A 16,079-nucleotide genomic window follows, 5' to 3' on the forward strand; every position below is an offset into this window, starting at 1 on the left:
AGTGCAGTCAGACCCAACACATGAATACAAAACAGATGAATGACTCATTCTATACATTGTTCAAGGTTGAAATCCTGTATTTCTTTGGCTGTTAAACATTGTGGTGTTTTGATTTAACACAGCTAGTTAAGGCTTTGAGTGCCAAAGTGCATCACACTCTGCTGATGTCTTACTTTAAAAATTTGGATTTTAAATCAGGATCTTAACATGTAATCAGATTTCAGAAGGAAAAATGGCAGATGTCAGTCCAAAATGGTTTATTTTGTAAAGGGGGCAGTTGGAGGAGATGAGAAAACATGGTGCGCTACTAAATGATGATATATTCAAATGTACATGACATTCAAAGGATATTACAGTTATCACTCAAATTTCCACACATGAAGTTAAGTCTTCATTCCAACATGTTTTCCAAGTGTAAATGGATAAAAAGTTTGTATATTTTCAAAATAAAAAAAATGTATCAACACAATAAACCCTTGGGATACTGAAATGAAATAACAGAAATTACAGTTACATGCAGAATGTAGACTGATGAGTTAATTTTCTTGATTTTGGAAAAAGAAAAACCACAAAGTGAATGACTAACACATCTCACTGATTTAGAGAAAAATTTGAGGTGAATCCTTCTGCCCTTTTGTCCACGTCATTAACTCACATTAGCAGACCCTGCATTGTTTCAGTCTTTTATTCACTATAATATAGGTCAATAGGAAATATAAGAAACTGCTATTAATGACAACTTGAGTGGTCTTGGCTAGCCATTACAAACAGCACATATGTGTTGAGATGCCTCATGAAAATGACGGCCCAAAATAAATTACATTTGCCAAAACCTAACGCACAGACTGGTAGGGATGGGGGAGGGGAGGGGGGGGTTGGACTTGATGTAGGAACAACTGACAGGATGACTAGTCAAATACACTGTGAATGAAGCTCCTCTGGATGTGTGGCGTCCAGAGGTACGGCTGTAGAGTGAGTAAAAAGGTCCCAAAGTAGAAACTGCAGTCTTAACATGTGCCATACTTTAAAATGTAGAGGAAAACACCCTTACGCTCATCAATATGATGAGCAGAAAAGTCCCAAACCAAAGCTTTGAAGTCTTTATTTTTGCTATCGGGGAGAGGAAAAAATACTCGAAAACAAAAATAAAACACAAAACAGGAGAGGGAGGGAAGAAACGACTCCAGATATTACGCTGAATGCAGAGAAGATGAACTGCACGAGTTGGGTGAGACACTCCGGCACAGGGGGTTATTTCCTGGAGCTAGACTTCTAATATCCAAAAGTACTGGTCTGGAGGACCCATGTTGGTCAAGGGGTGTCCATGGAGGTGCCTACAGCAAAATGCCTCAACAGCAGCATCTTAGCAGGCTGTCCATGAGTGACGCTATGTGCTTCCTGCTGCCTGGCTCTCTCCTCCCTCTGAATTACCTGCAGGTAGGGAGTGACAGTAGGTTGAGAATTGGTTTGAGGGCGAGTGGTCTCAATTCATGTAAACACTGGTTGCAGTTCAGTAGGTACACCTAGCTATAACTGATGCAGTCAAATACAAGTCCTGCAACAAATCCTCCTTCATGAAGGTTTTAGTGTCCAGTTTTTATTTTGTTTTAAATCAGCATCAATAATTAAATAATACATGATACAAAAATTTAGAGTATGTAGTTTGTTGTGCTGTTGAACTGTATCATATTATACACAGAAGTGTTTGTTAGCCTACCATCATTAAGGGTACACAAGTGGGTTGGACAAAATCATAGAAACCCTGTCTGTACAATACAATACAATTACACATCACCACAAACTGCAGCCTCAAATGAGCAGGAAGTGGAATAAACACCTTTCTAAAACGGTTTCGACACAAAAATGAACATAATATAACCTTCATGAACGGAGGATTAATTGCAGGACTCCTGTATTAGACTGCTTAGGTTTTAGCTAGGCATACCTAATAAACTGCCACCTGAATATATCAGTGCAAACTAATGTGGCACAAACAAACAGGAAAAAATCTAAAGCAGCAATAGAATAAACGCTCAATAATTTATTTTACGCACACTTGAACTAAGAAATGAAAATCACTGACTTGTAGCAGGAGTGGAGGCTGAAGCAGAGGCAGAGGCATTGCCCTCCTCGTCGCTGTCGTCCTCATTGGACTGTGGTACCTCGGCCTCAGGGATGGTTGTTGCCGGGGTCTCGGGCTCCTGCTCCACCCTGCTCTTCAGGGCCAAGATACGGTGATGTAACGCTGCAGCCAGCTGACCTATGTCCTTAGAGCTACCCTGAGGTAAAGAGACATGGGTAGATAGATACAAATCAGCCACAAAGGAAAAACAAACAAACATTCACACTCTTTCATTACACTGCTTCAAAGATTGCCTGAAAAGCGAGGATTATGATGTTTGAGCCAGTGGAAGGCTTTTAATATGAAACATCTAAGAAGGAGGTGTTGAATTTCATTACCAGTAGTGAATGAAAACAATATTTCTGTCTGAAAGAGAAATTCAGAGCAACAAAGAGGTGAGTATTGCATGACTAAGCTGTGGTACCGATGGATTTCATGCTGAGTAAAGACCTCTTTTTAAAAGAGGTGACTTCTGTAAGTTTGTTTATAATAAAGCCTGATTGTCTCTGCAGTTGAGGTAAATATGATATCATATATGTACAAGCAATACATCAAATAAATTCAGTCAATTCATTTTTTTTTTGCCCAATGTATAAAATGTCTACCTAATGAAAATCAAGTTATTGCAACGTGCACCAACTGAACAGTCAAGAAGTCCTAACAGCAGGGCAGGTGCTGTGTTTGTGCTGAAAGTGAGTCCCTCAGGTGGATGTCTGAGTATCTCCTCTTTCAACATAAATATTGCACAGCCCTAGCTTCAAGTTTTCCATACATACCGATATTAGGAAGACCTTGACCCCCTGGTCCTCTGTGTCCATGGCAGTGATTCGTACACTCTTCTCGCTGGCCTTGTCCACCTGCATCTGGGGCCAAAGTTTAGTGTTGAGGATCAACCGGAGGCTGCCCTGGGTCCTCATCACTGCAGAAGTTTAACAACAGACACAAACATCAGCAACGAACAACACGCCCAAGCAGCTACAGCACTTAACTGTCTTTTTAGTCCATGTTATTCTACCTGACTACTATCTGGAACTTAAGGCCTATACTTATTACTACCAGTAATGTACTGGTAGTAATAAGTATAGGCCTTAAGTTCCAGATAGTGCCATTTCCAAGGTGACAGAGAATATAATACTTGCCAAGATTTTACAGTCATAGGTTCATCAGCATAAATACAGTGACAAGAAATGTTATTTGGTATGAACCTATGGCCTGAGAGAAGTGTTGTAAAGCAAAACATATCCATGCATAATAAACTTTTATTTTTATAAGAAAGCAAAAAAATGTAAGGCCTTCAGGTAAAAGGACTTTGTCTTCCATTTTTTTCTGTAACTGATGAATAAATACTCTACACCATCAAACATATACAGAGTATTTAAAGCATGCTGTGGGGTCCAGGCCACAGAAGTGTGTCACGTGGGCAAGGGCTCCCCCTTGTGTTCAACATCAGGCAATGTAATAATTATGACAAGTGTTATTATTTATATAAGTGTTATCTCTCTCTCTTTCTATAATCCCATATCTATCTGGCACACACAACCAATCCACCAGAAAACACAAGCATTCAAACCATAAACTGAAGCTGTGTGCACATTTTGTTGTTTTATTTTTACACTTCCTAGATGTTTCTGCAGGTATGTTTACCTAGACGTGACTGTAGCGTGCCGTCGTCTGTTGATGCCATGTCGTTGAGCCTCAGCAGACCTCGACCTCTCTCTATCCACGACTGAGCAGTCTTCTCAAAAACATATAACTTGCACTGCATCTGTGGGAAAAGAGTGAGGACAAACAAGGGCTGTTATAGTTTCTGCCACGTTTATTTACGGCATGTCTTGAATCAAGGGAGCCCACCCTCTACCTGTAAAACATTGCTTTCTGATTCCTCTCCAGTTTTGACGTCAACTTTCTCTAAGATGCACTTCTTGGCTGTGGCTTTGGTGTATGCTGCTGCAGACTCCTCCAAAGACTCTGACACGCTGTTCACTGCTGAGATCAAACAAAGGTGAGAAATTCACACCTTGCTCAAGTTGTCAATATTGGGGCACTTTAATTTTCATCAACAATTCATGTGTGAAGAAGTCTCTCATTCTCCTGTACCGACACAGAAACAATATTCTCTGTATAAATTTTTCAGTGCTGTAGGCTGATTGTGAAGAAAACAGTCCATCACTTACACCAGAGCCGTAAAGGACGCTGCAGAACAGAGCCATTTGAGCTCTGCACCCACATAAACGGATGCCTGAGCACGCAGCAGCTATGAAATCCTGAATTTCTTTTGATTGTCACTGGACAAAGTGGACAGTCACTGTCAATCCCCAAAACTGTATGCACAATACAGGGTTCTCACTCTTGTCTAGAGATCATTTACCAGGACTTTTCAGTGATGATCTAGCTTACACCACAAACCAATATGTTCCAATCAATTAATCACAAGAACTTTGTCACATAGCTGTAAATAAAAACTCTCATTATTACCATTATTGTCCATTTATAACCTGACTCTCTTCTTTTTACATTAACCATTGCTTGCCCTGAACACAAACAACACAATAGTAGCCTACAATTTTCCCTACTGACAAATCTCAGACTCAACTTTACATAGCCAAATGTATGATTCAAATTGGCTAAGATTATTTACTGGTGCTGGCTCTTTATCAGTTTATCACACTTTAGCCCCTTTACTAGTAATAGGAAGCTAAGACTTAAGGCCAGGAAGACTGGCTGTGTGGTGACTGTGGAACGTCTTGGTTTTCACTTTGGCGTCCATGTTAACGGGTTTGAGACACACTGCCTGCTTGAGATGCACGTCTCACTCCTCGCCTGATCTAGAGATTACACATCTTGCTAATTTTTCACAAATGACGCACGCGTCGCTGTCAAAAATAGACAGGGAGAAGGCCCGTTGATAGTCATATTGACATCATACCAGCAATATCACATAATATTGACACCTTTCATTACAGTTGTCTGTCTAGGCTTAATCTGAATATTTCACAGACATGAAAAAATACAAATATATATAACCATTTTAGCAGATGATGGGCCACCACAATGGAAGTTTAAAAAAATATTCACTGTCATCTTATGGTATGTTTTACCTGAAAATTGCATTAAATTGACACTAAAACAGATGCTAGCAAAGTAAAAAGTGCTGTTAGCGAGTTAGGTGTTTAACTTGCAGTTGGGCTCCAATTCATTGTATTGACCCTGGCTTGCCATTTATCATTATCCAACTCTCAGCAATGCCCAACACACATTTGCAACCTTTGCTCCTTGCCAGAGTTGAATCACAAACCTTTAAACTTGAGCAAAAGACAAAACAAGCTAGCAGGCTCGTCCACTTCAGCAACTGAACCACACCGACCTGCACGCACGTGATGACGCATCTGATATTCAAATTACTGTTGTCCATAAACTAGCTTACCATTTCAACATCAACATGATCCTGAACATGACCTTGCCTGAAGATAGGAGAACGCTGAAATAATTTTCCAGGACATTTAACTTTTTCTCTCATTTTCCACGTGTTTTCCATGAAAACCCATGGAAACTGATCAACTGTTTTGCCTCCAATGCTTCAAACAGATTCATCAAATCAAGTCATGCAGTATTGTTAAATTTGTAATCTATTGTTTTTCCCCATAACATGCAGGTTATAATTTCTAATGATCTGAATTCACTTCTCTCTCACGCAAATATTATATATTATTAAATATATATATATATATATATATATATATATATATATATATATATATATATTAAATATTATTCCTATTTAGTAGTTTACAGTGAATTTGTATTCGCTGTAAATAAACTGTCAATCTGATGGGAAGGAAAAGGGGCAGTTACACACTCTCTTTTGTGAGAAAACATGCAAGTCCTTCAAACCTTCAATTTTCCACAGAGAAAACTGCCTTAATGTTAAAGGAAATGGCTGGGATATATCGCTAGTGGGGTGAAATTTGCATCTCAGATTACAGATGAAATATTTATTACACCCACGGCTCCTTACAGAGCGCTAATCAAACACCAATTCCCAACTAAATTTGATGCTAATATTAAAAGACTTAATCCAACTTGCCCAGTTGATGAAGACATACTTCACTGACTATTTCTGTTAGGATTATGTCAGTTTCAGTTGAACTGATTATTTTACCAGTCCAGGTCTCGTTTTTGTTCTTGTTTTGTTGGTTATGCTCGTCACTGGAGTGAAGCCAAGTGTCTCTTGAATATATTAACAGTCTAGCCAAACACCGAACATTTTTTCAGTAATCATTGTGGATGTGTTTTTACCCTTCTCGGGGGTGGTTTCCTGTGATGAGGGCTCTGAAGCAGGGGTAGCTGAAACCTCTTTATTTTCCTCATTTGAGGACTCACCCTTGGGGGGACTCTGAAAATACAACAAAGCTGGTTATTGGAACACGTTCAAAGCTCAATCATTATAGATTTACTGATCAGACAAAAGGCAGACGTCTATGTAACAAGCTGTATAACTCACCAGAACTCTTTCAGACATGTTCTGCCCAAAAACAAATTTTGCCCCACTGTCTGTACTGTTTGTGGCATTTTTTGAACTGAAAAGGGAAGAAAGAAAAAAAAATTAGTGAGTTGATGAAGTTAAGCATAAATGAAAATGAGTTTCTAAAAATACTCAAAGGAGGACACAATTCCATTACCTTGGGGTAGAGATGTACTGTAAGAAATAATTAGTGCCCTCTGATTGAGAGTCCGGTGGCACACTATCCTTTGACTTGTCTTCTGTACTGTTCTCTTCCAACTAGAGAAAAATAAACATTTGTGTTAAATTTCAAATTTCAGTGTCACAAAATGTAGGTAACTCACTATTTAGGGTTAAATCTCAAGGAAAGCTGTAGAAGCCCCTCCTCTGACTGCCGTTTTTAATTGTTTTAATCTGTTTTGTCAGTCATGTTTTCACCTAAAGTTTGACTCCTCATTCTATAGTACAGACAGGTGTAAAACAAATGAACAATCTGAAAACAACCCACCTTTGCTCTGTCTTTGATATTCTGACCAAACACAAAAGATATTGCTACATCTGTCTCCTTCTTGTCTCTTCCACCTTCATCTTTGTTACCACTTGCTCCATCTTCCTCATTTTCATGTTTCTGAAATGGGGAAGGAAAAAAAAAGTCAACTTTAATCCATTTTCACAGCTGTATTTTTATACCTGCCAGTTTTACGACAACTACTCTTTGCACCCTTGAGCAGAAAAAAAAAAAAAAAAAAAAAAAAAAAAAAAATCAACTCAGACAAACAACTTTCACTCATACTGTGATCAATGTGACGTCTCACATTTGCATAACCTGTTAGAAATATGTCTCAAGATTCAATATACTTCCTTATTTCAGGAGCACAGAAATAACCACAAGTCTTCAGCTCCTCCGTGAAGAAACTTAAGTTTAATGGTTTCCCTCCCACTCTGATGCCTTAAACAAGATTTAGCCACTCCTCACCAGTGACTTGGCCAAGGTGGCCGAGTGCTCTGTGTTGTTCAGGAAGAGGGACTGGGTCGCAGGTGGCCCATCTGATGGCTTTTTCACACCATTGGTTCCACAACTGGAATCTTTAAATGTACAGAAAAAAAAAAAAGTAGAAAAATAAATTACTGTCCCACATGACATTTTCCCTGTAAGGGACATGCAGAAAACACACTATTAAAGTTGTTAGTATTTAACATTTAATTAATTATCGGACTAAGGAGGATTCAATGCTTTATAATGAAGGTGGGCGACTCTAAGCTAACTCACTGGACTCTATATGTGATTTAGAGGGCGGCGCCTGGAGAACTGCAGGGCGGAGGACACTGCGTTGCTGCTCCTTGGGTTTCTGACTTGGGACACCTGCAAAATATCAAACTTGTCTCATGAACTCAACAAGAGTTCTAGGCGTACAAGTTCAAGACTAGATGTACTATTTCCATTTCTTAGAGGGGTCATATAGAAGGGTGCAAGTCTGGGTTCAAGTTCAGGCCCTTTTTCCATTTCAATAGACTGAGTGTGAGTCAATATTATATGAAGAAAGGAAATAACATCGAACACCAACCTGAACTTGGTGCCTGTCCATGTATGAGAGTTGGTGGCTTTAAACGGAATCCCACAGGCTTCTCCTCTGGTGAGATTGAGTACAAGAGAAGGCAGACATTAAAAAAAGATCCAAAAGTTACACAGCAGCTTATAAAGGGTATGTTCCTTTTGTCTTTGCACTTTTCAAGCCACAGAGCAAGTTACCACAGCAACCCTTGTAGAGCCTCAGGAGTTGTGTTGCGATCCAATTCCTGTGCTGTAACATAACGGGCTCTAGAGCCTCCGATCTATTTCTACCTCTGTCTCTCCATCTCAGTGGCTTTAGTAGCCTGACATGACCTGGTCCTTATCAGTGCTAAAGCAGAAAACCTAAAGCACTAATAAAAACTGCATGCCCTTTTCCCTCAACATTTATGAGGTCATTCCCGTGTCTAGCAAACATTCATGTTGAATGAACTTTGATTTCTTTCTTTTTTTTTTATCCCCAGCCCAGACTTTAATTCCTAGGACACAGCTGTGCAACAATAACAAACAACCACGCAAGCAATCTAAACAGTTTTTCAATGTCCAAATTAACAGAATTTAAAAAACCCACCAGCTTGGAAGTTAAATTAAAGGTTGAAATTATTATGTCTGCTATTTTGCAGAGCTTCTACCTGCCATACTTACTTCTGTATCTACGTTGTTTTACAACCAACTATGTTTTATTTTTGCTCTATTCATCTTTGACTTTCAAATAAGGCTTTCATGTAATAAGCTTGAAATGGTTATCAATTATATCCTGTTTGTTTGCTCAAGGTGATGCCCCGTCCTCTCTGTAAAGCTGTCTTAAATGGTGACATCAACCCCCTGCACCTCTGAACAGCTGAGCTGGTGAGAATTATGGCCAGTCACTAAAAACACCAGTTACACAAACAAAAAACACGAGATTCATCCAAGGCAAAAACTGATGGGGTATTTCATCTTTCCAACATAAAAACATTTTACTTTAAATAATTCACAAAAACACAAACATTCCCACTGCAGTAATAATTTCAGTAAATCACAGTGTGTTTTTTTTTCTTTGCCAAAAATACCAAATAATACATTTCTCATCTTGTCTCTCCTTCCCTGTGTAAACCTGACCCTGTTTAAGGTGATTGCACCACTTTATATATTAATGACAGAAAGGCCTCACTGGCACTGATCAGTTTTGGATAACCCCTCTGATGAAATGCATGTGGTGGACCATAACAAACGTTCTCTTGTACATGATTAACAGTGCACTACCAACTGTTGTGTAATAAATGTGATTGATTCTGAGTTTTACCCAAACCACATCAAAAAGATAGCACTGGCATGGAATTGAGACCCAAACTCATTCTGTACCAACATCCAATTAACATCTGACTGACCCCAGCTTGTACTGCCAAATTTGAGTCCCGAACCCCAATGCTCTTTTTTTTGCCTTTAAAAGGAGACAGACACATGAAGATTTTCCCACAAAAATCTGGGAAAAGCAACAATATGTGAGGTCTATATAAAATTAGGCACAGTGGCACACCGGCACAAAACACAACTGCCTTACAATCCCTAATAAATCATTCCTCTGACATGTTCAGTAGTACTACACAAACTGCAGCCAACTCCCAGCACAACACTGAGGAATCTTATATTTAATCCTCTACCTTTACCAATATCAAGGTAAACATTAACTTTTTTCAAATACAGGTATCATAAATTTTAAAATCAGAACTTCAGCAGTTCTAACATTCATAATGCAGACCAGAACTATATTATGTACAGGGATGGCCATGGGTCATACAAGGTCATAATGTTCCCATAATGAAGTAGTCTTCTCTGAATTACTGGCGATTGGGTTTCTGTTCTCATGCCACAAACTGACACAGATCACTGGTTTAGCCAGAGGCAGACAGAGAGGAGGCACAAATTCCTTTAGAATAACCTTTTCTCAATCAAACGTATATTACATATAAAGGGGGGCAGGAAATATATTGTTTATTTCAACTTTACAATTGCACTCATCTTCGGTATACATTCGCTTTGTGTTTAAAATCATTCCTGAAAATGTCCAAACGTGCCAGTGGAAGCTGTGTTTTGCATTTTTTAGTTTCATTTTTGCATTTGCAGGCACAGAATATGTAAAACTTCTGGCATCTTATTTGCAACTTTTGATGAACAATTAAACAAAACAAAAACAAAAAAACTAACTTTAAAAAATATTTCTGATGTATTATCACTGGGCAAGTAAAAAGTTATTGTTTACCAGTCTTAGTTCATTTATTGAGTTTGTTGTCTTCAACTGTTAAAAATTATGTTTGACCTTTGAAACAAAGATTTTTTACTACATGGGGCCTTTAAGTTGTGGAGAGAAACTAATGGCGGTCAAGATGTCTCACCTGGCTCAGAGTCAGAGTTCCCAGTAGGAGACTGGCAGAAACTTGAGGGCATGAATACATTGTTCTTGGGAACTGCAAAGTAGCAGACAAGCATTGCAGTCAGCATACAAATCAATGCGTACACCACAAGTAATCAAGTTTAGTCACCTCATGCCCTTACCAGAATGTGGGGGTGGGAATGATGAGGTCCTTTCCCTTTTCACTGGGGGGCAATAGCTTGCCTCATCTTTATCTGAATCTGAAAGTGACCATAAAATATTAGTACTATTCCAGTAAAAATAAATCTATGAGAAAGATCATGTTAACTGAAAAAGTGGCCTGTTTGGCCATTGAATTTACCTTCTCCATCCTCTGCACTCGAGCCCTCCGCAGATCGCTTAAAGAAAACACAACAAGTCTCTTTTGTTATTATTTCTCCCAAAAGAATGGTTCTTCTCATTGAAATCATTAGAAAATTAAGGACATATAAAAAAAATAATGCTAGGCTGCATTATGCTTGAGCTCAGTGATTTTCTGTCTGGAGGTGCAATAGTGGATAAAGGTGAAGTGATATCAATTCAAGCAAGATGTGTTTGACACGAGGTCAACATACATTCAGTTGGCAGTTTATTTAGTGCACCTTTCAGAAACGAACGCAATCCAATACAGCAGTCCTGTAATGAATCCTACCTCTGTTAAGGTTAGAGTGTTCAGTTTGTGTTGAAATTGTTTAGTAGAGGTGTTGATTCAGCTGTACAAAAATTGTGGAGGCTGCAAAATGTGGGGCTGTTGAACTGTACTGCATTATACGGACAGGTGTTTCTATTATTTTCCACCCTATTTATATCAGTGAGGGTAGGAAACAAATCTCTGTATATCGTGGTATAATTCGACAGCACCACAAACTACATACACAAAACTTATCATCCAGTTGAATCAACACCTTCTTAAAACAATTTTAATAAAAACTGGACATTATAAACCTCACGAGGGTGAGATTGTTGGATTAAACTGCAGTTGTTTTAGCCAGGTGCAGCTAAAGACTGCCAACTAAGTGCTTTTGACTTTTTATAAAGTCCACTTAACAGTTCTGCTAATAGTGAAAGACTTAGATACTATAACATAGAGAATAACATAGCATAACATAGAGAAACTTACCTTCTGTGCTTTATCTTTTTGGAAAACAAACACAGGAGGCGCTATGGCAGGCTTGTCTGTTAAGAGAAGATGTAGGCTAGTCATCCAAGCACTACTTTAGGTGAACAGCAGTCATATTCATGTTTTATGGTTGGAAAAAAATAGTTAAGTCCTCCTCCTTAGTTGGCCTTGAGTTTCCCCCTTAAAAGCAGTAACTGCATGACTGTCGATAGGCCTAGAAGGTTATAGGCAACAGTACTAATCAGCAATCTAGCACATAATATTACAGGAAATTCCAATGCACAGCAATACATCCCAGGGGTATTAACATATGACGCCACAAATCCTCCAAAAAACATTATGCTAGGCAGACTCTATGACAGATAAATGTCAGGTTTAGTTGGGTCAAAAGTATGAAAGAGGGAAGTGTGAAATAATCTGACCATGGTGACTTGAGTAAATACCTCACTATAATGCTAAGCAATGTCTAATTTCAGTCAATATTAGAATGTACCACAGTTCATTGTGCAATCCTTTTAGTATCAAGACAGATGTCATAATGGTGTCCTTAACAAAACAATCCTAAAATAACCAAAGCAATGGGACAAACTGACAAATAAAAAGAAATAAGTGTAAATAACCATGAATCAAACAGCCATTAAACTGTCAGAAACTCCATATGGTCAAACTGCAGTTCTTCCTACTTTCAGAATCAAAAGGGGGATTTTTTTTTTTTTTTTTTTTTTTAAAACCCACAAATATTATGTTACTGCTAATAAGCTATTGTCATAACTTACAAAACCGGCAATCTCCAGCGCAGGTAATCATTTTAATTCACCTCAGGCCACTTAATGCGTCTACCTTCACACGGTAACCCCTCTAAGATGTGTAATCCTATAACGTTAGCAGACAAAGGTTTTCCTCTGTCTGGGTTGGGCCTGTTACACTGAGCAGGTGTAGCATCGCTGTCGTTGTGAGCCTTGCCGGGGTATAAATACATGCGGTAACAGCCAGACGACAACACACAGCAAGGATTGTTTATTGAACCGACATCCAGCATCTCTATCACAGACCCACCAAGCTAACACTGTCTGTTTACGTGTGAAGCACATTTACTGGCAGAAAACATGAAAATGTTGTGTGACCTATATATTTTTTTTTTTTACAATTAAACACTCAGCTCTGTGTCTCTCAGCAGCGTGCAGTTAGCTATCTTAGCTAATGAATGTGAGAATTACAGCGTACAATGCTGATATTCACTTCAGATATTCAATGAGCCCGAAATGTTCCCGGCTTATGTTAACCAGCTAGCATCTACTGTATCTGACCCATTCCAGCAAATACTCGGCGCCACAGGTTGTTCCTTAAAGCAGAATGTAGCTTAGCTTGCTGGCTATAGTTAGCTTGCTAATGCGCTCCATCCCGCATGAGTCATCTTGCCCGACATGCAAGGACACTAAGATCCTCACTGAATTCTCCCACAGTCCACAGATCGACATGATGGCAAGCAAATCTGAGCGGGAATAAAGAGCAGATGTAAAGGATGCAGTGATTACACCAAAGCGTTGCCTCCCGCCTGACGTTTCTCTTTCTACGCGCCTAAATGAGCGTCAAGCAGCCGAGCGCTAACTACATTAACCACCGAGGAGGATGCTACGCTGTAAACAGTTCCTCTCACACAAAGCGACAACCTGGCACCGCTTCTGCACGCCAGTTCTGTCAGGAGCACAGCCCTTCACCTTTAGCCACACAGGCTTGGGGTTAATATCCACATTGGATCATTTAGCTCGCCACAAAAGGCAAAAACACACCAACTATAAATAGCCGGGTGCTAGCGTTAGTGAGCCAGCTAGTGGCCGGCAGCGTTCGAGGGCGTTCCGAGGCACTCCAGGTATTACACACAGCCCAGCCGTTAGCACTGTTAGCCTGCTTGCTAACGATGTAGTATTGTAAACCCCGCGGAGCTCGCAATTCGTCGGAACTCGCCATTAACATGCGGCCATGTGGTTTCATGTCGGCTATCAAACATGCGGACAGCACACAGGCTCCGGTTGAAAACGCCACAGCGGCGGGGTAGTTTTTCTCACACTGCCACTCACTCACCTTCGTTTGCCAAGTCCGCCATTTTACTTCGACGCTCACACACCCACAACCCACCGCGCAGATAACACAAGCCGAGGCTGAGGCGTTTTCAGCGGCAGGGAGCGCAGTGTCACCGCTCACCGGGGCTTTTAAGCGACCCGCTGCCCCCTGCTCTGCCCTCCAGTGAGCCACAAGAGCACCCCCTGCCCTCACCTTTCACAGTGTGTATGTTTTTAATCGAATATATTCCGACCAGCCCCCAGGAACAGCCTGAAGTTCACCTGGAGAGCCTCACCTACCACTACAGCAGCTCTTCAGGCCCCTGGAGACATGTTACACCATTTAAAAAGTCTTACCTGCTATTGTGTAATTGACTCACCACTTGGTGACACACATAAAGTTAACTACTGACCCCAAACAAGAGCATTTTGGCAAACAAAGTCCTTTTTCTGGCTTTTTAATGGGCCTTTCAAACTCACCCCACAGCTAATAACCAGATCGGTTGTCATCATCATTACTGACCCATGGTATTGAGAAATGAGACAAACTGTCGATGACATTCTGCTTACAGCGAAGAAACCACACACAGTAAACAGATGAAACCTGTCCGGAGGGCAACGATAAATTACTGCCGGTTCCTGAGGAATAACATGTGAAGAGGAGGGAGGGGGTCATAAGAAGAGATGAGTCACAAGTACATGAATTTATAGCCTACACTATAAAGAACTGAGGAGGAATGTGTGTCACTTCAGACTGAGGGCCATTCAAGTCTTCATTACGCTGTTATCCTTGTATATTTATCTAAAAGCAGTTTCCGCTGAAGCTCTACAGCCTTCCCCAGGAGTACCACCGTACAGGTGCTGCTGTAGCCAGTCATGTGAAGGTAAACAAACAGGGCATGGCTCACGTTCCTCCTGTAGTCACCATGTGTGCACTTCTTTGGCATTTCACCAAAAACACTCCACATGACTACGATATAAACATGTTCACTGTGAGGGGTTCATGTTTGTATATTTTCATGCCCCCGTGGAGATTGATGAAAGGAAATAAAAAATCAAAACTCAACCGGAGAGATAGTCTGCAGTAATGAGGAATACAAATGATCCTCCATTGATATATTTGATCAAAGATAGCCAGTTGACTCATTCACAGTGTTCGGTGTCCTCGAAGTCTAACAAACACGAACACATTTTCTACCTCGTAAAACATTTACAGAGCCTTTTTTGAAACTTTTTTCAGCTTTGTTTTACTGCTGCCTTGGTACCTTTTTTGGGGGCCACATTCACTATGCTGTGAATGAAACATGAAGACATCAGGGGCCGTTCTGCAGATTGATTGGTTCCCAGAGCTGAAAACAAAAAAAAGCTTAGAAATTTGAGCGAGCATGAATCCAGATTGGGACCCTTTCCAGTCTGTCTTCTCTGAGCGCTACTGTCTCATCAGGCTATTTTCATATGGCAGTTTTTAAAGCTCTGGGTTTGCTTGATTTTTAGACTGTAAATGCGATGCAGGTCCCTTCACTCGCCACTAGAGGTCAAACAAGCATTTTAAACTGAAGGTTAACCTCCCTCGTCCACACACAGTCTTCACATTGTTCTGTATCAGCTTGTGTAAACACCTCGGTGGCCACAACATAACGTAGCATCACTTAACATAACCATCTCATTTCCGCCCTGTAATCTAATGTAATCCTGTAATCTTGGTGTTGGAAAGTTCATTAAGTTCTTCACAGCAACATAAACTGTTGCATAACGACTGTAAATTAGGACATGCTCGCTTCATTCCTCTAATTCCACGGTCTTTAAAATGCTATGTTTCTGATATGATTTTGTCAAACTTGCCATACCAGCTGTTTTTTTTTTAATTGCGATAACAAGACAGTTAAGAAGTTATCATCAGAAAATGGTGTTGTCATCTGGACATAATGGCAAAATCACTTTATGATCTTGTGATAATGGGATTAAAACAATTATTACAATCACAGCTGCTCTCTGTCGCAGAATGAACCCAATCCCTCACTTTCTCTTTCCAATAAACTGTTTCTCTTCTGTAGAAAATGGGTCAAATCAAAGACTCCTACATAAACATTTATGAAATGTTTCCTTTTAGAAAATGACCAACAGCGTAGAAATCACAGGGCAAACACAGCACAGATGTAAACATATACCAGCTGTTTGTCTTATCAGTTCAATTATGGTTAAGGAACACCGACTAGAGCACATTTCATAAGAATTTGTGTTGCTCAATGTTGACCAGAAGTTTTCAGAGAGAGTCATACTTCAAATTTGCCTTCAGGCTCAACTCAAACAAGCC

At 39.9% G+C, this 16,079-nt stretch overlaps 1 protein-coding gene across 5 annotated transcripts; it reads right to left on the reverse strand.

The window, feature by feature from the left end:
* Positions 1-242: 242 nt before the first annotated feature.
* On the reverse strand, positions 243-13,966 carry ranbp3b (RAN binding protein 3b). Of its 5 annotated transcripts, none has more exons than XM_071491021.1 (17): positions 13,788-13,966; positions 11,706-11,761; positions 10,908-10,944; positions 10,729-10,806; positions 10,569-10,640; positions 8,189-8,254; positions 7,894-7,986; positions 7,600-7,709; positions 7,132-7,251; positions 6,802-6,902; positions 6,624-6,699; positions 6,419-6,515; positions 3,981-4,105; positions 3,767-3,887; positions 2,899-3,041; positions 2,084-2,279; positions 243-1,431 (listed from the first exon to the last, which is right to left on the reverse strand). In XM_071491021.1, exons 1-17 carry the CDS (start codon positions 13,807-13,809, stop codon positions 1,388-1,390), a joined length of 1,557 nt encoding a protein of 518 aa, XP_071347122.1. In that variant the 5' UTR covers positions 13,810-13,966; the 3' UTR covers positions 243-1,387. The 5 variants fall into 5 exon arrangements, with proteins under 5 accessions (XP_071347122.1, XP_071347121.1, XP_071347120.1 ...); XM_071491020.1 differs by having other exon boundaries at positions 3,981-4,108; XM_071491019.1 differs by lacking the exon at positions 13,788-13,966 and adding an exon at positions 12,482-13,737.
* Between the last annotated feature and the right edge of the window lie 2,113 nt (positions 13,967-16,079).

The sequence above is a fragment of the Trachinotus anak genome, unplaced genomic scaffold (assembly GCF_046630095.1).
Source record: "Trachinotus anak isolate AG129_WGS33_773 ecotype Australia unplaced genomic scaffold, CSIRO_AGI_Tana_v1 ptg000012l, whole genome shotgun sequence".
NCBI lineage: Eukaryota > Metazoa > Chordata > Actinopteri > Carangiformes > Carangidae > Trachinotus > Trachinotus anak.